Source organism: Humulus lupulus, chromosome 7, assembly GCF_963169125.1.
Source record: "Humulus lupulus chromosome 7, drHumLupu1.1, whole genome shotgun sequence".
Taxonomy (NCBI): domain Eukaryota; kingdom Viridiplantae; phylum Streptophyta; class Magnoliopsida; order Rosales; family Cannabaceae; genus Humulus; species Humulus lupulus.
This window is the reverse complement of record NC_084799.1, coordinates 74,293,469-74,317,157: the sequence shown is the minus strand read 5'-3', so window position 1 is coordinate 74,317,157 and position 23,689 is coordinate 74,293,469. Positions and strand designations below refer to the sequence as shown.

General features: G+C 40.2%; 1 protein-coding gene across 1 annotated transcript; it reads left to right on the top strand.

Moving 5' to 3' along the window:
• The first annotated feature begins 17,593 nt into the window (after positions 1 to 17,593).
• Positions 17,594 to 23,168, top strand: LOC133791852 (uncharacterized). The gene is made up of 5 exons (XM_062229761.1): positions 17,594 to 17,617; positions 17,957 to 18,177; positions 19,777 to 20,216; positions 20,329 to 21,225; positions 21,376 to 23,168. Exons 1-5 carry the CDS (start codon positions 17,594 to 17,596, stop codon positions 23,166 to 23,168), a joined length of 3,375 nt encoding a protein of 1,124 aa, XP_062085745.1.
• Positions 23,169 to 23,689: the final 521 nt, after the last annotated feature.

Below are 23,689 nucleotides of genomic sequence, written 5' to 3'. Positions count from 1 at the left end.
GATAACTTATTGGAGCTTGATTTCATAGGCCCATGTTCCCCATTGTACCTTGGATAAAATCATCTAGATAGTCTCAATTAATTGATTTAATTATCAATTAGAATTATCAAAGTTGATCAGGTCAATTTTGGATACGTTCATAGAGTTATGTAATTTTGAGAAGAAAAAAGAAATTAGTGCATATTTATTAATTAAGATAAATTGGTATATAAATTAATAAATAAGTTTAAATCAAGGTTCAAATTATAAATAATTAATTTGATAAAGTATTTAAATAATTAATTAATTAATTAAATTAATAGAAAATAATACATGCCTTGATTTTAAGTCCAATGAGCTTATAATCAAATGGAAAATTTCATGGGCCTCAAGCCCATGATAATTTCGACCTAGGGCGTCAAATTGGATATTATTTTATTGATTTTTTAGTTAAATTAAATAGCCTAATTGAGTCTATAAAATGAGTGCTTATAGAGAAGTCAAAACACAAGTTTGACAAGTCACAAGTCAAATTTTCTGATAGTTTTTAGATTCTCTCTAAACACAAGTCCTTTTCTATGCCTCTTTGTTATTTTCTTCTTCTTCTCTCTGCATCTATCTCATGTGTTGAGAATTTCCCACTCTAGTCTAGGTGATTCTAAGGATACTTTGGAAGACTGTGAAGATTATTTAAGATCGGTTCAGTTTCTTGATAATACTCTGCGAGAGAAAGGATACAAGGGTTAGAGAAACTAAAGGAAGGACTCATTCATTCTGCTGCGTATACTGTAAGTATTCTTATCATTGTTTCTCTTTGAATTCAATTTTAGAAACATATTCTAGGTTATCTCATATTAATTTGTTTAATATTAGATCTACATGAAAATAAATAAAGATCCTGTATGAGTTTTCCCAACAATCTTTATCTCATTATTTTGAGTGACGAGCCCTCACCTTTCTCTTTATTGTTAGATGATGCAGTCTGCTGAGAAGAATTGGTGGGGGCCCGATTACGCCATACCCTATCAGCCTCTTTCACCCCAAGCTGAATATCCGTTCTCTCAAAACTAAAGACTCATTCATGAGTATGAAGAGTGAATAGAGCATGTAGACATCAATGCTCAATTTTGAAGTCAAATCATTGAGGTTATAGAGAGAAAAATGAAAAGACTACGACTAGTTGTTCACTTTGAGACTGACTCATATATTCGTCCCGTACCTTTAGACCATGCCCTTACGATATCCATATCCTTTCATCCAAATGAGTATTCCTTCGAGCTTATGGAGAGCTCTTCGAGCCAACATTCTCAATCTTTTTCCCCAGCACCGCCTCATGTATCCCCTCCAATTGCCAATTTTTAGTGGCTGATCTTTACGAGAGTTCAATAAAGTTCACTAGGCAGGTTTCAGTCATCTTGTCTCCTAATGGTTTTAAATTGTCTGCCAAATTAGTTTGCCAAGCTCCAGCTTTAGAAAAGAAGAGAAATTATCCTCCGAGTGAGGACAACCCGGACCGAACATACAAGCTCACAACATGGAGTCACAAGCATATGAGGGCTGGGGCACTGTTGCCCTTAAAGGATTATTTTGAAAAAGTTCACCGACTGGGTCGACATCGCTCCCTTTCAACTACAATCCAACTCCTAAAGAGTTCTAGCAACCCTGAAGTTCCTGTATCATGAAATGAAGTTGGAAGAGCCCTTGGCATACGAGATTCTCTATCTCTTTTGCCTCAAAAGCAACCCAACTCGAGCTCAAGGCGGGGATGGGTTTTACTATTTGTAGAGTTTGCCCAAAGAGAGGAGGCTATTTGAAGACATCCCTAACCATCCTCCCAACTTCAAAAAATAGTTTTTCTTGACCAATGGTCTCAAGCCATCCAAATTCTACTCCTTCCAGTGGATACGTAAGAATTTGCCTTAATGCTTTTAAGACTAGTTGTAATCTCTAAGCTCGATTACTTATCCATTATGATTTTTTGTAGCTAACTTTGACTGTCCCAAGCCCTCCAAGAAAACGGTGGACAATCAAGATGAAATACTAAATCTTCCATACGACAGGCGATCTCTGAACTATGTGATACATGAAGATGAGCTCCGCTTATGTGGTCTGCTAAGGGAAGGCGAGACCATTGATGATGATGGGGCTCGTAAAGATTCTGCATGGGAAGAATTCCCAGTCCCCACTCCCTTTAATCCTCTCCCAATGAAAAATAAAAGTGGGTTTGAGCTCAAAACTTACTACCTCCTCTCTCGCTGAGCGCTTTGGCTCGGAGAACGAGGCTTAAGGCAAGGCATCCTTGAACTCGACTGAAGGAGGTAAAGTAATCCTTGATTAATTGGGTTGGTCTCCCACTTCTTTTAAGGACCCCAAAAATAATTTTATGACCTGGTCAGGAGTAGAATTCATAGTCATAGGGATAATAGTTTTTTTATCTAAGTACCAAACTGTAATGACAATAATTTCCTAATAAGGCTTAGGACCTTGATTAGGAGGTCAGGATGGCCATAATTGATTTATTATGCCATTAAATGATTATATGCATGATTATGTGAGTTATATTATTATATGATGATAAATGCATGCATATGGGTCCACTTTTCATTATAAGGGCATTTTGGTAATTTGACCCGTTGAGGGCATATTTGTATATTTTCATGCGTGTTGGTGAATTATGAATGAGGCCGCATTATAATGTGGATTCGTTCGAGCTATTCGGCATGAGACGATCTTTGAATGCAAGTTAGCGGTTTGGTCATAACTGGGTTAATTTACCGGGCTCGGGGTGAGTCTCGGGGTAATTTGATGATTAGTACATCACCGGGAATTAAAGGGTAATGGGATATGATTTATTAGTATTTGAGAATATTAGGAATAACATGAATTGGAGGATGTTAATTATAATTAATGAGATAGATGGGAAAGGACAATTTTGCCCTTGGTGGCTGAAAAATGAAATAAATAGGCTTAGGGTCATTTAGGTCATTTGACCTTAGGATATTTTTAAAAACCCAGAAAGCTGTAGAAGATTAAGGAAAAAAAAGGTGCTCTTCACTCACTCACTCGATAATCTCTCTCCTTCTCTTGTCTTTGAATTTCTTTGGTGGAAAAGCTAGGATTTGAGAAGTTTAAGCTAGGGAATTGCTTTGGGGATTGCTAGGAAGCTCTTGAGTTCTTGAGGTAATGATTCTCCAAGCCTTGATCCTAAGTTTCCTCTGCTTTTTTTAAGCTTTTACAGAGTTTATAGTTTGATGCTAGTTGTGGAAAAATCAATGAGGTTTCTGAGAAAGTTTGCTTGGGTTTTGATGAGGTTGAGGTATAGATGAAGTTTTGGGATTAAATTATAGGTTTTGATGATGTTTGGTTTGATTTTGAAGCTTGGTATTAAGAGGAAATTGCAGGGGAGAAAAAAAAAAATTCTGGTCTGTCAGCTGGCGCCCTAGTGCCACCCTTGGCACCCCAGCGCTAGGCAGAGGAGAGAAAGAGGTTTTTTCTGACTTGGGGCAACGCCCCAACACTACCTAGCAGCACCCCAGCACTAGGTCATTTTCAGCAAGACCTATTTTTAGGGCTCGTGATGACTTTGGGGGCTCGGGGGATGGTTCCACTACCCTGTTTAGGTGGATTGGAAGTCCCAAGAGCACAGTAGTGGTCTCGGGAGCGAGGTTTTAGATTATAAAGCTTTTTATGATTTATTTTATTGATAAAATTCCATATTCATTATGACTAGGTAACTGCTAAGGAACATAAGGACCGATCGTTCCCAAAGGTCGTTCTTTTATTATTTCTCGCTCGTACCAGAGGTAAGAAAACTGCACCCAATACATGATGCATGTGATGCATAATATACATGTGATTAGGGCATGTCATGAATGTTGAATATGAGATTGATTAGAGCTTGAGTCTCAGTAATTGTGCATGATTATAATTATGCTTGTGATTATTGATTAAGCATGTTGAATGCCTTATCTCTGGACATTTGACATATGATGTATGTCTGTTTGCATTACCTAATTGAGGAAGCACTGACTTATTAGTCAGAGAATGACAATGGTGTCAGTATTGATTGTGAAGCTGTGTCTTATCAGTCAAGATCGGCAGGAGTACTGAGCACTGGTCGTATGGTATTGGCTTATGAGTTAAGAAATGTATTAGCGTGTTTAACATAAGCCGAAAAGATTAGATCTAATCGACATAAGCATTATCATCATAAGCATGAAATGCTTGACCGACCATAAGTTCGATGAAAACTAAAAGCACTTGTCTAGTCTAAAGGCTAGTTGCATAGAGCCAGGGCTATAAGCTCAGGTGACTATAACGTCACATGGCTAGGAGGGCATGGGACCTTAGAGATAGACTTATCAGGCATCCACACAAAGATAGACTTATTAGTCATCTACACAGAGATAAACTTATCAGTCATCTACACAGAGATAGACTTATCATCTATACAGAGATGGACTTATCAGTCATCTATTTAGAGAATGACTTAGTAGTCACCTATACAAAGTGTGGCTTATTAGTCACCTATCCAGAGTGTGACTCATTAGTCACCTATACAGAGTGTGGCTCATTAGTCACCTATCCAAAGTGTGACTCATTAGTCATCTATACAGAGTGTGGCTCATTAGTCACCTATACAGAGTGTGACTCATTAGTCACCAATCTAAAGTGTGACTCATTAGTCACCTATCTAGAGTGTGACTTATTAGTCATCTACCTTAGAGAGAGTGACTTATTAGTCAACTATTCAAAGAAGAGACTTATTAGTCATCTACCTCAGAGAGACTTATTAGTCATCTACCTCGGAGTGAGTGTAAAGCCCTGGATAACCAAGAACGTTACACCGTGTGTTTGGAATAGTGCAAGACTTGCTAATCAAGTCATTTAATTCAAAATGTGTTTCTAATGACACAAGCAGATTAGGTTAAAAAGAATTTTGGTTACAAACGATTAAACTTTATTTAATACAGATGTTTAATACCTGAGATCCCAAATCAGGGTTTAAATAACGTAAATACAAGATTCTTAATCACAAGTAAGTAACCGAGCCACTCTAATGGAAAAATATACGTTTTAGGTTCCCGTTCCTGTACAAATCCTCGACTGTGGTGGCTGAGCAGCTGACAATGTACACCTCGCCCCCAGAGCTCTCCAACCCATGGTCAACTTGTCTTACCTGCACCATGTACCACCCGTGAGCCGAAGCCCAGCAAGAAAACATAGTATCATAACATAACAGTATTAGTAGCTAAACAGTTCACAGATCATAATCCAATAATCACAAAGCATTAATCAGTCCATCAAGCTATAAAGTACATTCAAGGCTGCACACTGGTCAATAACCAATAATTCAGCTCCAAACACTCATCAAATCATATACAATAATCCACAATAGACACTTGTCAAGCAATAACTAGGGTTAATGCTCGCAGGCCGCACCCTCTATTTAATTCACTGCCTTTGGCTCGCTTAGGCCAAGCCCAGTGACATACCCACTGACTCCGGCCAGCTTAACCGAGATCAGTAATTAATAAGCTGTCCTCGGATACCAGTGTCCGAGCCGCGCCATGTGCGCAAATATTTATTTCGGCACCCTTAGGCCGCTTATCTCTTGTCCCCGCGGCATAATACCACCTCATGACATTTATACAATTATAGGGAACTCTTAGTCCCAACATCTTCACATAACAATACATTCAAATATAGGGAACACAAAGTCCCATCCTATCCACCTACACAGGTGCAGTCTTCTTACCTTTAGTCTGTGCAGTTATTGAATTACGAGCAACGCCTCTCAAGCACGATCCGTTCCCGAGCCTCAGCCTTTATCACCTAGTCACAACCAAAGTATAGGGTTCCATTAATACTCCAATATAGGTTTCTAGTTACAAAACTAACTCCCGGGATTCCAAATTCCACAAAGCATGGTGGTGAAACCAAACCCGAGCACACTATACCACTTTCCCGTGCCTAAAACCCTCAAAAACTCATGTGTGTAACCAAGGGCTGCAACCCCTAAAGCGTAGCTGCGGCCTTAGCCTCAAAATAGAACCACAATCATGCTGAACCACACACGCGCCGTGGCCCTTGCTTTGGGCGCCGCGGCGCCCTCCCTTGGCCGAGCCTTCTTGGCCCTTTTACATCCTAGGGCCGCAGCGCTCTAGAACAGAGTCGCGACCCTCCCCTTCGTGCCCAGAAAACCCATCATTTCTAAGCTTCAAACCTCACCTTAAACCATCCCAAAGCTCCCCAACTCACAAACAATTAATCCCAACTCCTTTAGCATGACTTAAACAACATAATTCCACAGAAAGCACAGCCTAACACACACTAATCTTCTCTTTTCAATTTCTGAAACTTAAGAGCTATAGACACTAAAACCAGCCATTCAAACCCAATTTAAAACCTCTAAACCATGAGTTGAAACTTACATTTTCTGTTGAATCACTTCACCAAGCCAAAGCCAAGCTAAGTCCCCAAGTTTCCTCAATCCTGCCTTAAAACATCAAAACCATATTTGCTTCAACACTTAACCAAAACCCAGAATTCTAACCACAGAGAAGAAAAATTAAAAGCTTACCTTAACCCTGTTTTAGTTCTTGATAAATCCCTAAGCTAAGCCTCCAAATCACCCTCCTTCAATCCTCTAAACTCCAGCTGAATTCTAGCAAATTCTCCTTAGATTTTTGTGTTTTCCCCTTGTTTTCCTTAAGAGAGAATAGAGAGATAAGGCTAAGAAAATAAGGTCGGTTTATGATTTCTAAAGACTTCCTTATATCTATCTTACTCGTTAAGTTAATCCCGAGGCTCGGGATGCCGGAACCGTCCCCGAGGCCAAAATGGTAAAATCCCCCAATATTCCCACCTAGACATCCTAACCTCAAATATATCTCCATATATTTATTTTCATGACTCGATAGTCCAAATTGCTACCCGCTATCTAAAAATACCCCCGACTTATCCAAAGTCATATCTTAAGTCCCGTTGTGACTTCTCCCGCTATCTGACCCTAGAATCGTCTCGAGTCGTGCTCTGCGAACTTGTCCACGTAATAATGTGGTTCTCTCATATATCACATATTTATTCCATATCACATTACCATGTAATATCATCAATTATCATATAAACATTACTAAACATATAATTACTCATTTAAATCACAATTATTCCATTAATGCCCTCCGGCACACTAATCAAGGCCCTTAAGCCTTATTAGCGATTTTGGGTCGTTACAACTATCCCCTCCTTATAATAATTTCGTCCTTGAAATTTACTTGAACATGTCAGACAGTAAACCTCATACCTCTGACTAAAATTCCCAAGAACCAACGCCTTTACTCTTAGGCTTCGATAATACTCAAACATGGGTAATCATATCACTTCATATGATCTCAACTGATAACTATGCTTCCTTTAACTTTTACTTGCATACCAGATCTGCTGTAATGCCAGAGTCTGATAATTCTCAACGATCACTTCATTGATCTATTCTCAATGCCAGAAATACCTATGAATCATCACCCTTACCAGAGTAAGATCAGCTCATAGGCCCTCGGCCAAACCCTTGTTACGATCTTAAAACTCTTGTCGAATCGGGAGTTAAAACTCCCCTTTCTTTCCCAACTATCATACTCTTTCTTGCTGTCTAACTTGGAGAGATACAAATCTCTCAATCCTGCAGCCTCGTACTCAAAAGTTAACAATTTACAGGTTCCTATATGTCTTCAAATAGGCAGACATCCCTGCCTTAAAAATTTCTAACATCCTCTTTGGTTTTTCTCTGAAGCGATACTGTATTGCAGTATCCACTATCTTCCAATTCCTTACTTTGCATGGTATTCCTTGCTCTTATCTTGCCAGGTTCTGAGCCATGGTACCTTAGTTGTATTCCGGCATCCAATACCATGACTGTCCCATCAAAGAATACACTTTCCTAAATATCCCAAATGTTGCACATTCAATGCCTAATCCCTTAACACAATTGTTAAACCCACAGTTTGCTGTCCCATCTGCAACTAATCGGTAATTCCAGATTCCCCTTCTATTCTCTTCGCTCCCTGGTCCCTTTCCAAAACCCAGAAAATTATAGGGTCTCAACTTAATATTATCAATACTCTACTTCATTACCAGTTCATACGAACCATATTCACAAAATCATTCAGCTGTGTTACAACTTCTTCCCTGTTCAAACACCTTATTTACAGTCTAATGTGGTCCATTCCTATGACCCACCATCATATCATTTACCTTTCAATATTCGACTATCCCAGATTCTTCCATCAGCTAAAACTCTCGGTACGACAAACCCTAGGAGATGAAATGTTACCCACTAATAATTCCCATCTCCACACCAAACTCTCCTTGGACCATTCATTCGGTCCTTGCACCTTATCTTATATAATACCCATAGGGTTCTTCCCTGTTTCCTCAAAACCATCACTCTGGACTCCATTATCCAAAGAAAACATATATGTTCATTACCACACACTAATACTATATCAATCTCAATCATTACCTTATCCATTCTGTGGTAAACTATGACGTTCCTTTTTAGCTGACACATACCTTTCAGGTAAGAGATCCGCCTCTAATTAAATTTCTTCCTCGTACAGTTGAGGACTTCTAACATCAACCATCCATCTACTGCATTCCATTAAATTCTAGTCTTAAGATTATCTTTCTTACCGATGACCAAACACTCAAGTACCTTACACTATGCATAAACTATCAATTTAACGTTCCATGTGTATCCATCATATTCCCATTCTTTTACCTCCCACGAGGCTCGATCCATTCTTGCGTCAGTCTGAGCCTAGGTGTGCCCTAACCCGAGGTGTACCCTCACAGTTTTATATCCTTATCAGAAGTTCGCTACTTTATGCTACTCTTTCACATCCAACCATAACACATGTATTCCTGTATCACTAAGGGCTAATCAATTCTTACCCTGTCTTCTGCACTCTGTTTTGACACTATCTATTCATTCTAACTTCAAGTTTTACTGTTCCTCCCATCTCTGGTGTAGTTGTCCGCGGAGATATTTATGTGATAGATGACGCGCTTGCTAGTCTTGTTATGCTTCCTATTCTTCAGATATTCTTCATTAGCTTCTTTGCGGCTTCAAATCAAATCTTCTCACACCTGTCCCTTTTTCTTCTAGCTCTTCCCTGACTACCCCTGGCGAAACCCAATCTGACACTTCATAGAACCTTACCTATGACCCTACTTCCTTGGTGTTAACGTCTTCGGCATAATAGTCGTTCGCTTTCCACTTCTGTCTGGAAGTAGTCCAACATACCACTCGTGAACTTGAAGGGGGCTTGTCCACACCATTCTTGTATTCTCTGCTTGAAGAACTTACTTGTGTTGCTGAAGCTTGAACCAGTTTAGAACCTTTTTTACCAATTTCCTCACACCCTACTCAGTACAAGTAAAAATTCCTTAAATGTCTCTTTCCTTGATCACCAGCTGGTAATAACCAGATCATAGACCAATTCCTGGAGACATTGTCCCGTCTTGTACCCAACATTAAAACTTTTCATTCTTAACCGGCGATACTAACAATTCCCGCAATACAATGCTCCATCTGATTCAAGATCAAACTTCTTCGACTGCTTAAGTAATTCTTCCTGTCCAGTTATTACCACCTTCCATAATGTTTCTAATATCAAACTTGTTCGTAGTCCAGTCCTGAAGTGTACCCATTCCTTCTTTGTACCCATCTGAATGCCTACTGATCGGCTTAGTTTCCATTCAGTCAAATTAATATTTTCCAAGTGATATCCCCTACAATCCATGGTTATCTCTTAACAGATTAACTCTCTCACTCTAAATTATGTTGAAGCTTCCATACAACAAGCTCTATTGTTCTCACTACAAATCTCTTGATTACTTGTATCCCAAATCCTCTGCCAGAAGTTTCCAATTCCTCCTCAGTAAATACTACTTTCTTCAGCCTCCCGCGTCGTACCCTTGAGGCATACTCTCTCTATGTCTGAATCTTTCTTGAAAGATACTCAACACTGAACTCTTCCAACTTGTTATGTAACCAGGCATTCCAGTCTTCTGTTTCCCTCACCATGGGGTATCCATCCTAACATATTAAATTATTTCGTGTAGAGGTCATGCCCTCACCTAACATCCTCTCAGGTGACGTCCTCTGCCTCAGGTGCATACCAAATAACCTCACTGGTTCTCGTCACCATTCTGACCACTACCTTTGCAATCAGAACCCCTTTTCTATCACAAACTGGGTGCCATTGCACTGTCTGGGGTCCCTCTTCCTCGATAATCGAGAATCTGTCCTTAGTGAATTCTACCAACAGAAGTACTATCTTTTGCATCCCTTGCCCTGCAACATTCATGCTCTATATCTCATTCCACAGATCTCAAATAACATGGCCCTCTCTGCTACTCAAATGCAACCGAAGATCTAAAACATTGGAGCGGCCCTGACACCCTAGACCATTCCAGAATTTAACCTTTACATGGGTCATTATTCCCAACTACCACCGCTTATATAAATTTCCAAAATGAAGTATCCAATTCTTAACACTCATTAACACATGTTGTCGCTGTCTTATCATTTCAAATCAAGCTCATAGATTTATTAATCCCCGCAGCTCAGACTGTGTCCTTATAACTTCTTTTATCGAATCCCCACTTGAGTTCTTTCCAACCCATCATGCCAATATATCAATCTGAACACCATTTCCTAGCATCCTCCTGCCACAAGTACTTAGCACAATCCCTTAGTTATGACCTCTCACCTTTATATAACCAAGAATAGAATTAGCTTTGCCCATCCACTAAGTAATTCTTAAGCAAACCCAAACCTTCCTCTTCAAACCAGAGGATAACGGCTTTTAGGCCTTCCGTTTAATATCCTTTTTTCGTCTGTATCCCTATACTGAACCAACACCATTACTCATACACTAACAAACATCTCTGCGACTTTCAAGGTAGATGGAGGTTTCCAACCCCAGTCATCATCTACAACCCTCCTGTATTACGATGCCAGGTCTACTAAACCATCCTGAATGCAAACAATCTGAGTTCATCCGCCACTGCTGACTAAACTTCTCAACCCTGAGGTTCACACTCCGAACCAAACCACATCCAGGTCCAAGTAATCACAATATTCATACACACATAGAAAATAATAGACATTAATTCACATTTCTATGCACTTAGCTACCAAACTTATTGCTGCCACGTTTATTCACACCTTCTCATGCTTCCTATAAATCAATAGACAAGCATAGCATATAAATTCAGCTTAGGCAATCACCCACGAGCAACCAAAATGCAATCCATCATTCCAATATTCATTCACATGCAACAACAATGCTAATCAGCACGCCTCCATCACATCATGCAATAGTCAAGGGCCAGGCTCTATCAGTTCTCATGCTTCCTATAGTCATACAGCATAATACATTCATATTTTAATCAAAAGCTTAAGCATATAGTCTCAAATATTCAATCAAAGAACCCTGAGTCGAGCTTGTCTTCAGCGGCCAGTGTACATGTCCAGCCTATCTCCAGGAACCCTTAAACCTAGGACGTTCTGATACCAAGTTGTAACGCCCTGGATAACCAAGACCGTTACACCGTGTGTTTGGAATAGTGCAAGACTTGCTAATCAAGTCATTTATTTCAAAATGTGTTTCTAATGACACAAGCAGATTAGGTTAAAAAGAATTTTGGTTACAAACGATTAAACTTTATTTAATACAGATATTTAATACCTCGGATCCCAAATCAGGGTTTAAATAACGTAAATAAAATATTCTTAATCACAAGTAAGTAACCGAGCCACTCTAATGGAAAAATATACGTTTTAGGTTCCCGTTCCTGTACAAATCCTCGACCGTGGTGGCTGAGCAGCTGACAATGTACACCTCGCCCCCAGAGCTCTCCAACCCATGGTCAACTTGTCTTACCTGCACCATGTAACACCCGTGAGCCGAAGCCCAGCAAGAAAACATAGTATCATAACATAACAGTATTAGTAGCTAAACAGTTCACAGATCATAATCCAATAATCACAAAGCATTAATCAGTCCATCAAGCTATAAAGTACATTCAAGGCTGCACACTGGTCAATAACCAATAATTCAGCTCCAAACACTCATCAAATCATATACAATAATCCACAATAGACACTTGTCAAGCAATAACTAGGGTTAATGCCCGCAAGCCGCACCCTCTATTTAATTCACTGCCTTTGGCTTGCTTAGGCCAAGCCCAGTGACATACCCACTGACTCCGGCCAGCTTAACCGAGCTCAGTGATTAATAAGCTGTCCTCAGATACCAGTGTCCGAGCCGCGCCATGTGCGCAAATATTTATTTCGGCACCCTTAGGCCGCTTATCTCTTGTCCCCGTGGCATAATACCACCTCATGACATTTATACAATTATAGGGAACTCTTAGTCCCAACATCTTCACATAACAATACATTCAAATATAGGGAACACAAAGTCCCATCCTATCCACCTACACAGGTGCAGTTTTCTTACCTTTAGTCTGTGCAGTTATTGAATTACGAGCAACGCCTCTCAAGCACGATCCGTTCCCGAGCCTAAGCCTTTATCACCTAGTCACAACCAAAGTATAGGGTTCCATTAATAATCCAATATAGGTTTCCAGTTACAAAACTAACTCCCGGGATTCCAAATTCCACCTAGCATGGTGGTGAAACCAAACCCGAGCACACTATAGCACTTTCCCGTGCCTAAAACCCTCAAAAACTCATGTGTGCAACCAAGGGCTGCGGCCCCCGAAGCCTAGCCGCGAACCTAGCCTCAAAATAGAACCACATCCATGCTAAACCACACACGCACCGCGGCCCTTGGTTTGGGCGCCACGGTGCCCTCCCTTGGCCGATCCTTCTTGGCCCTTTTACATCCTAGGGCCGCAGCGCTCTAGAACAGAGCCATGGCCCTCCCCTTCGTGCCTAGAAAACCCATCATTTCTAAGCTTCAAACCTCACCTTAAACCATCCCAAAGCTCCCCAACTCACAACCAATTAATCCTAACTCCTTTAGCATGACTTAAACAACATAATTCCACAGAAAGAACAGCCTAACACACACTAATCTTCTCTTTTCAATTTCTGAAACTTAAGAGCTATAGACACTCAAACCAGCCATTCAAAAAAAATTTAAAACCTCTAAACCATGAGTTAAAACTTACCTTTTCTGTTGAATCACTTCACCAAGCCAAAGCCAAGCTAAGTCCCCAAGTTTCCTCCTTAATCCTGCCTTAAAACATCAAGACCATATTTGCTTCAACACTTAACCAAAACCCAGAATTCTAACCACAGAGAAGAAAAATTAAAAGCTTACCTTAACCCTGTTTTAGTTCTTGATAAATCCCTAAGCTAAGCCTCCAAATCACCCTCCTTCAATCCTCTAAACTCCAGCTGAATTCTAGCAAATTCTCCTTAGATTTCTGTGTTTTCCCCTTGTTTTCCTTAAGAGAGAATAGAGAGATAAGGCTAAGAAAATAAGGTCGGTTTATGTTTTCTAAAGACTTCCTTATGTCTATCTTACTCGTTAAGTTAATCTCGAGGCTCGGGGTTCCAGAACCGTCCCTGAGGCCAAAATGGTAAAATCCCCCAATATTCCTGCCTAGACATCCTAACCTCAAATATATCTCCACATATTTATTTTCATGACCCGATAGTCCAAATCACTACCCGCTATCTAAAAATACCCCCGACTTATCCAAAGTCTTATCTTAAGTCCCGTTGTGATTTCTCCCGCTATTTGACCCTAGAATCGTCTCGAGTCGTGCTCTGCGAACTTGTCCACATAATAATGTGGTTCTCACATATATCACATATTTATTCCATATCACATTACCACGTAATATCATCAATTATCATATAAACATTACTAAACATATAATTACTCATTTAAATCACAATTATTCCATTAATGCCCTCCTGGCACACTAATCAAGGCCCTTAAGCCTTATTAGCGATTTTGGGTCGTTACAGTTAGTGACTTATTAGTCATCTACTCAGAGCGCAGAACTCCATAAACATTTAATTGTACCTGCCTGCATGCATGAGTAGGGTTATTATTGCTAGGCATGCCTATTATGATTTAGTAACATGTTATTACCTGTTCATGAGCATATTGAGTTTTCTTGTTAAGCTTCGGCCCACGGGTGCCATGTGGTGCAAGTAAAGGCAAAAGAAAGCTGGACCATCCTTGAGTTGGAGAGCTTAGGTGATGATGTGTACATATGCGGCTGCTCGACCACCACGGCCGAGGGTTTAAAGAGGAACTAGGGTTAAACCCTAATTTGTCGCTTAGGTCGACTTGTTGTAAATATTTTATTGTAATTAACCTTTAAAATATATTTTCGAGATCCCAATGTATACAGTAAACATTTTAGTGAAACGTTGTATCCTTAACCAAAATTTTTAACCCTAAACTATTAATCATACTTGGTTACACGATTATGGCCAAATGACTCAATTAGAAAGCTTAGCACTTTTTAAATGCACACCGTAATGGTCCCTGGGTAGTAGGGCATTACACAAACTATGTATTGTATAAATAAAGTGTGGGAATGTTTAGGGTCCCAGTATGGCTCAAATGACTGGCGAGATCTCTCTGAACTGTCTCCCACATTGCAAGGTAAAGAATCAGGAATAAATGAGAATTGTAACGACCCAAATTTCCTAATAAGGTTTAGGACCTTGATTAGGAGGCCGGGAGGGCCATAATTGATTTACTGTGTTGTTATATGATTATATGCATGATTATGTGGGTCATATTATTATATGATGATAAAGGCATGCATGGGACTATATACTCTGCTGTGAGGGTATTATGGTAATTTGGCTCATTGAGAGCGTAATTGTGTACTTGTGTGTATATTGATAGGCTAATGTTGAGACCACATTATTATGTGGATATATCTGTGATCTATGACTCGAGACGATCCTAGTGAGCAGATTAGCGAAAAGTCATGGCGTGGATTTATACCCGGCTCGGGGTGAGCCTGGGGGTATAAATGGGAATTTAGTGAGTATATTGGAGTCTATTTTTAACATCGAGGAATATAATTGGAGATTAGTTAGGTATCAGGAATTAAGCGGGTAAATATTAGAGACACTCGAGGAGTTAGCGGGAATTGGGTAAAATGACTAAAATGCTCCTAAGTGGATTAAAGGGTTAGAAATAAAAGGGAGGGCATTAAGGTCATTTGGCTTCTTAAAGATAGGTATTACTGAGGTTTTATGTTAGTGGAAGTTGTAGAATGCTACAGAAGTCTGAAGAAGGAAAAGAAAGAAAAGAGAAGGGAGAGGAAAACAGAGAGTTTTCTCTAGGGTCGGTTTGTGGTTCTCACACCATTTTCCTTGGGTTTTCTTGGAGCAAAGCTCAGAGGAGAGCTGGGTTAGGCTAAGAATCAAGAATCCTAAGCTAGGATTGGAGAATTGGCAGAGGTTTAGCAGGAACACCCTAACACTTGAGGTAAGGTTCTATAGCTTCTTCAGTTTCTGGTTTTGGTTTTTGAACTATGGTGCATAAGCTAAGTTTGGTGGGAAGTTTAGGGAAGTCAGGCCAAAGGGGTGAGGAAGAGCAAGCTAGAGAGGTGTAGAGGCTGTCTTGAAATCGAAACTCCATTAAAGGTATGAATTCTAAGCCTCCAACTCTGATGTTTTGACTGATTTTGCTGAGTTTCTGAGCTTAGGGACAGCTATGGTGAATTCTGGGATTAGAGATGCATGTGATTGGGTTTTGAGTTTTTGGGGTGCTTGGGATGAGTGGAGTATGTTTATAAGGTTATTTTTGCAGTTGGAAAAGGTTTGGAGAAGTTTTGGTTGAGTTTGGTTCGAGGAAATTGTAGGAAGAGAAATCTGGAGTTGGCCTGTCTGTGACTAGTTCTAGCCTTTGGGCGCTGTAGCGCTAGGCCAAACTTTCTGGGGGAATTTGGTTCTGCTTGTAGCGCTGTAGTGCCCTCCTAAGAGCGCTGTAGCGCTGCCCTATTTCCAGAAAGGGATTTTAGGGTTATTTGCAAGGGTTTTTTACCAAGGGTTTGGGGTTTGGTTCCACCACCTTGTTTGGTGGAACTAGGACTTCCCGGGGGCTCGGGATTGGTCCTGAGGCTAGGTTTTGGACTTGAGGTTTGGTGATGACTTTGACCTATGATTGTGTTTAGGTGAGCGCTAAGGCTCGAGAGGGATCGTGCTCAAGGAGTCAAGTGATCAAAGCTAGCGAATCGAAAGGTAAGAAAGCTGCACCTGATTATGTGGTTAGGTTGGGACTAAGTGTTCCCTACGCTTGTATGCATTGTTATGTGAATGTGATTAACCATGTGAACATGATGGGACTAAGAGCTCCCGACATTTGTATATCATGTCATGAGATGGTATTATTATGCCATGGGACATGCGATAACCGACCTAAGAGTGTCGGAATCAATATTTGCGCACAGAGCGCGACTCAGCCACTGGTAGCTGAGGCAGCTTATCTCTCACTAAGCTCGGTTAATCTGGCCGGAGTCAGTGAGTATTACACTGGGGGCGGCCCAAGAGAGCCGAAGACAGTGTGTTAAATAGAGGGTGCGACTAAGGGCGCTGACCCTGAATATTATTTTATGGATGTGATAAACTGTGGATTATGATTGTGAATATTGTGTTATGAACATGATTTTTTGGTTGTTTGGATGACAAAGTGTTAATCTGTTGTGTGTTATCACTGATTGGATAAATGTAATGAAATGTTGAGTTCCTGGTTGTGCATTGTGGGATATTTGATAAATGATGTTGATCTTGCTATGTTATCATGCTTTCTTGCTGGGCCTCAGCTCACGGGTGCTACGTGGTGCAGGTAAAAGCAAGGGTAGGATGAATCAACCATGTGTTGGAGAGCTATGGGGGCGAGGTGTACATTGTCAGCTGCTCGGCTGGCACGGTCGAGGAATTGTACAGGGACGGAAACCTAAAATGTATATTTTGCCATTAGAGTGGCTTGAGTTATTTGTAACTCTCAGAATTTATTGTAACTAAGACATCTAAACCCTGTTTTGAGTTTCCATGTATTAAACTGTCATTTTTAATGAAAATAGCCTGTTTGTGACCAAAATCTTTTATTCCTAATCCGTTGATGACATTGAATTCACACTTTGTTTAAATGACTTCGTCAGCAAGTCTTGCACTATTTTAAACACACAGTGTAACGGTCTTGGTTATCCAGGGCGTTACAAGAATCCTCCTCCACAAGCCGCCCAAGTAGCCTCGGGCACTCTTTCTACCACCTCGGGGGCTCTTGTTGTAGTCTCAGAGCAAGTTCCACCTCCTACCCTTGTGGCAAAGATTCCCCATCCTCATAGGAAGGTCCCTTCAACTGACAAGGGAAAGAAAATTGCCAACCTTGTAACATTGAAGCCCGCTAATGCTGCAACCCCAGTCCGAAAATTCTCAACCTCGACCCACAAAAGAGATTTCATGTAGGCTAATGCGGTTTTTGACTCCAGAGCCGACCTCTCATCAGATGTTTTGACCCGAGTTGGTCGTGTCTTCAGCAACCTTCAGAACTCCTACTTGGAGATTTTGAAGAGAAATAACTCCACCTCCATCTTTGACATGGGTGAGGAGTTAGTTGTCTTAGTAAGTATCTTTGAGCTCAAAAACTTCTTATAATCCCGATGTTCATTTCTACTAACATTATGTCTATTTCGGGGGCTTCTTACCCTCCACCACTAGAACTACCTCTTGACAGCTCAGGTGGCCATCATTCACAAACTCGCCTACTAGGCCAAAGATGCCTAAATCAAGGTTGAGGTTGCCCTTAAGGAAGCCAAGGATGAATTGGTGAGGGCGGAGGCTGATTATGGACGTCAAAAGACCAAGCTTGACCATTCAAAATCTGATCATGATATCACTAAGGATGAGCTTGATCGCGTAAAGGCTAAGCTTGATACTAAAACCTTTGAGTTTGAATCTTAGAAATCAGAGCTCGATCGCCTTTGGAGCCAAGTTGGCCAGCTTGAAGAGGAGAAAAAGGAAACTTTCGATGTGATTGAGGAAGAAAAGGCCCGACTCACAAAGGAGTTCAAAACCAAAAAGGACACTTCAACCGACATGGCCATGTACATAATATGGTCCATGAATCTTGACATTGATGCTTCCTTTCTAGTTGACAAGGAGGAAGCTTTCTTGGAAAAATGGTGAGTTCGCCTTGCTGAGGTGGAGGCTCTCAAGATTACCACTCAGGAGGTGGAATCTGGGGCAGTCCAACAATAATCTTTATATTTTTTTTTCTTTCCAAGGGCTTCAACCCTTATTTTTGAATTGTAAATATTTAAGGCCCTTGTGGTCGAGACAATTTATAGCTCTAATCTTTGAGATATTTTATTTATCTTATTTTGAAGTAGTTTACTTTTGTAAAGACTGGTGAATTTTTATGCATGTATACTTCATTTATGCTTTCATTATATCTACCAAGTATTGAATTTTTTTGAGCTTACAGCGGGTGCATCCATTTTTGTGATGAACACAGAATCGAATGGGAGGTTTGACATAATACTTAATGCTCTTAATGAAAGCAGCAAACTGTTGACGATGTTTTTTGTCAACCAAAAAAAAAAAGATAAATTAAGCTTTTATCAAAGAATCGAGAAGAAAAGAAAAAACTGAGATTTAAACGTGGTTTAGTAGTTAAATCTACCTTGTCCACGAGTCACTATTATTAAGATAGTCTGTGTTAAAGCCTAAAAAAAATTTCACAGAGATTGTTCGTACAAGAATTGAGCGTGCTTTACAAATAAAAAGGCCCAATATTTATAGACTCAGTTCATATATTACTTCCCACCTTTTTAGGGAAGTTACAACAATATGTCATTTATATTTAACAATGCAAAATATCCCATGAAAATAGGACTGACTAAGAAAATATAACCAAGCCCACGATTGTAGGCTTTTAATATGCAAACACAAATGCCTCTCATTTATTGAATGTACGTTTTTGAGCCTACACCCTGGCTTCTTCTAGGAAATTTTGGTTGCTCGACAACTCTTAAAGGAAACTCCCCTTGAGTTACTACTAATGAGATCGATTCTTGAGGCTTATTGTCACTATACAAAAAATTCTCAAAGAACTCAACTTCTCTTGATTCAATTATCACATTAGACTCCAAGTCTAATAGCCTATAGGCTTTCTATTTGAGGCATAGCCTACAAATACACATTTGATGGCCCTAGGACCTAATTTGGTACTTTCAGGCTCCATGCTCTTGCAATAGGCAAGGCACCCCACACTTTGAGATACCTTAGGTTGGGCCTCTTTCCTTTCCATATCCCATATGGTGAAATTTGATTCTATTTAGAGGAATCCAGTTTAGAATATGACAAGTGGATAGCAAGACTTCTCCCCATAACACAAAACTCAAATTTGCATGTAATAGCATAAAATTTATCATCTCAACATATGTACTATACTTACTTTTTACTATACCATTTTTTTGGGGTGTCTAAGGGGTTGTACATTCATGTATTATACCATGCATCTCACAAAACACAATGAAGTCATTGGAAAAGTATTCATTGCCCCAATCACTTCTAATCACTTTAATTTTCTTTTCCACTTGATTTTCAACATCAACTTTATAGATTTTAAACATGCTAAAGACCTCATCCTTACTCATAAGAAAGTACACATATGTGAATCTTGAACAATCATTAATAAATGTAATAAAATACCTATGTCCACTCTTAGTAATTATTCCATTCAATTAACATAAATCACTATGTATCAAATCACAATGTAGGGGCTGTAAAGTCTATGGTCACACTGAAAGAATGTGTACCAAGAAGCCAGTGGAGGTCTGGAGGGAAAAAACCAGAGTTAGGAAGGAGGAGGACAGTCAAATCCCTGTGAATCTGTCGAAAGTTGCAGAGACAACTGAGACAGTGCCTACTGCTACTGGGCCTGCTGGTGCAGGTTCTGGGAATGCGGTTTCTGAGGCACCTTCTGGGAGTCAATTGGAAGTGGACAAGACTATAGATAACTCAAAATCTGTCCCTGATCTGCCTGTTGTAAACCAGGCTCGAACACCAGTTGAGGGAGGCAGTTCGGACTGGGTTACCCCAAAACGAATTGGTGGGAATAAGAGGGCCATCAATAAGACCAAGAACACTTTGAAGAATTCCTATAGTGCTTTGCAAGATAAGGTAGTGGAGGTAGCAAATTTGGGATTAAAATCAACAAGTTTGTTACATGGAGAATCACAACATTCTTAGTTGGAATGTTAGAGGTATTAATAAGGGGGAGAAGCAGAAATTTTTGAGCTCCTTTTGTTTTGTTAATAAAATTGGTCTAGGTGCCTTATTGGAGACCAAACTTTGGGGTGATAAGATTAAGAAGATGATGCAGTCTTTTTTTAGTGGTTGGGAATTTTCTTCTGGTTCAGCTTCTGAAGGCAGATTACTGCTTATTTGGCAGCCTAATTTGGTGTCTGTTGATGTTCTGAAAGAAACAGACCAATTACTTCATGTTTTTGTCAGGAGCTTGAAAGCTAATAAATCGTTTTGTGTGACATTTGTTTATGGTAGGAATTCTATTGAGGAAAGAGTGGCCCTTTGGAAAGATTTGTCTAATCTTAGTTATCCAGTTGCTGCCTGGCTCATAGCTGGAGACTTTAATGCTGCTTTTGAGAGTGAGCACAGAGTGGGTGGTCGTGCGATATCTTCCCTTGAGTTGGCTGATGCTCAAAATTGGAGGGCTTTGGGGTTAGTTGACGAGTTACGTGCTAGAGGGTCTCATTTTACTTGGACGAATAAACAGATGAATGAAGGCAGAATTTTCTCAAGATTGGATAGAGTTTTCAAGAATGAAGATTGGTTGGACATTTTCCCTCATTCTGAGGCTGTCTTCAACTGGGAGCTTCACTCTGACCACTGCTACTGTATTATTAAACCAGATATTGCTGTTAACTATGGTGTTAAGCTCTTTAGGTTCTTCAATATTTGGGCTAAACATGATCAATTTAAATCCACTGTCATGCAGAGCTGGTGTAGGCCTATGCGAGGGACTGGTCTAGTTCGCCTTTGTAATAAGCTGCGTAGACTTCAGCTGGTGCTTCAACGGTTCAACAGGCATATAATGGGTGATGTTGCCCATAATTTTTTTGAGGCTAAAGAGAAGTATCAAGTTGCCCAGGTCTCTCTGCAGGGTGATCCGCATTCGCTAAGACTTCAAAAAATCGAAGCTGATGCTGGTGAATCTCTAGCTTATCATGCTAAAATTTATGAGAGTTTCTTGAGATAGAAAAGTAAAGTGGACTGGTTACGGTTTGGGGACGACAACACGGCGTATTTTCACACTTGTTTAAAGCAAAGGAGAGCCTCTAATTGTATCACTTCTGTAGTTAATGAATCCGGTCAGAGTATTGAGAATTTTGATGCTGTATTTGATCATTTTGTGAATCATTTCACGAAAATTATGGGAAGCAAGAGCATGGCCTCTAGCACTATTCAGAAGTCCTGTTTTGAGCTTGGCCACCAGCTGACCTTGGATCAGCAAGTTAGCTTAGTTAAGCCTTTTTCTACTAAGGAAGTTAAAGAAGCTTTTTTCGGCATTAACTCGATTAAAAGTCCGGGGCCGGATGGGTTTGGCTCGGGCTTTTTTAAAGCCCTTTGGAGCGAGTTAGAGACTGAAATCTCAGCAGCTGTTCTGGACTTCTTTGAGTATGGTGTGTTGTCAGAGGAAATCAACAAAGCTACTATTTCCTTAGTCCCTAAAATTGAGACTCCCTCCCGCGCAGCGGATTATCGTCCTATTGCTTGCTGTACTTCTATTTACAAGTGCATTTCTAAGATGCTTTGTAGTAGATTGGCTTTGGTGCTTCCTAGTCTTGTTAACCAAAACCAAGGAGCCTTTGTTAAAAACAGATTATTGGCTCATAATATCCTTATTCTTCAAGATATTATAAAAGGCTATAAGAGGAAAAACATTTCCCCTAGGTGTGTTTTCAAGATTGATTTGAGCAAAGCCTATGATATGTTAGATTGGAACTTCTTAGAGGATATTCTCATTGAGTTTCGGTTTCCGGCTAAATTCATCAAATGGGTCATGGATTGCTTGAAGGATCCAACCTATCTTCTCCTTATGAATGGAAAGGTTCAAGGGGAATTTAGAGGTCGGAAGGGGCTTAGACAAGGGGACCCTATCTCTCCGTTATTATTTGTCTTAGCCATGGAGTACTGTACCCGCTTATTTCAGCAAGCATCAATGAACAAGGGGTACCGGTTTCATCCTAAGTGCAAACACCTCAAGATCGTCAATCTTTGCTTCGCAGATGACTTGGTTATTTTTTGCAAGGGAGTTCACAATTCAGTTCAGATTATTAAGGAAAGTTTCAGTGATTTCTGTTGTGCTTCTGGTTTGACTGCTAACAAGGATAAATCCCAGGTTTACTTTGGTGGTGTGGCTGAAGATGAGGCTCAAAATTTGCTTGAGGGGCTCCATTTCACTGAAGGTCATTTTCCCCTAAAATACTTGGGAGTGCCTCTTCGAACAACAAGATGGAAAGCTGGTGACTGTTCTCGTATTATCAAAAAGATTCAGTCCAAATTACATACTTGGGCGAGTCGGCACCTTTCTTTGGTGGGGAGGGTGCAACTGATCAATTCAGTGCTTTTGAGTATAAGAACTTTTTGGATGAGCATTTTTATCCTTCCTAAGAGTGTTACCAAGGAGGTTGATCGGTTATGTAGGAACTTCCTTTGGGGAGTTAAGGATGGTAATTTTCAGCGGAGTAAATTGCATTTTACTGCCTGGGATCAGGTTTGTTTGCCTAAGTGTATGGGTGGTCTTGGCTTCAAGGATAGTAATACTTGGAACTTAGTGCTTCTGGCCAAATATGTTTGGGAAGTTTCTTCTAAGCATGATATTTTGTGGGTCAAGTGGGTGGATTCTATCTACTTAAAGGGGCATAATTTCTGGCATTATAGAGTCCCTCAAGATGTGAGCTGGTATTGGAAGAGATTATTAAAACTTATAGATATTTTCCCTGGTTGCAGACTTGATGAGGCAGTCCATCTCGGCAAGCTTAGCCTGAAACTTTTGTACCACAGGCTCATCAACAAAGACAGAGTTGTCTATGCGAATGTGGTGTGGAACTCCTTGACGGTGCCTAAGCACAGGTTCATTTTATGGTAGGCTACGCTGGGCCATCTATTGACTCGAGACAATCTCAGTCGTTGTCACTTGGAGCTTTCTTCTGTGCTTTGCCCAGTCTGTGAAGTGGAGCAAGAGTCTCACGCTCATCTGTTTTTTGAGTGTCATTTTTCCTGGCAGGTCCGAGCCCTTGTGGAGATGTGGTTGGGATGGGGTTTGTGGCCGCTTTAGTTGGATGGGTGGCGTGCTTGGATGGCTGGTAAGCCGAAGGGCCTGAAGCATTCTGTTTTGGCTGCTTCTTTGGCAGCTTCAGTGTACTTAATTTGGAAAAACAGAAATAATTGCATCTTTAAACTTAGCTCCTTTTCTGTGGACTTTGTCGTTAAGTTGATCAAATACTGGGTTAGGGGTAGACTTCTTTATCATTCTAAGAGGCTTATTAGGACAAAGGATCTAGCCTTCTTTAATAGAGTGATTCAAATGTAAGGCTTGTTGTTTGTAATCTGTTTGGATTGTTTGTAATCTGTTTGGTTTGTTTTCAATATATTTCCTTTTCATCAAAA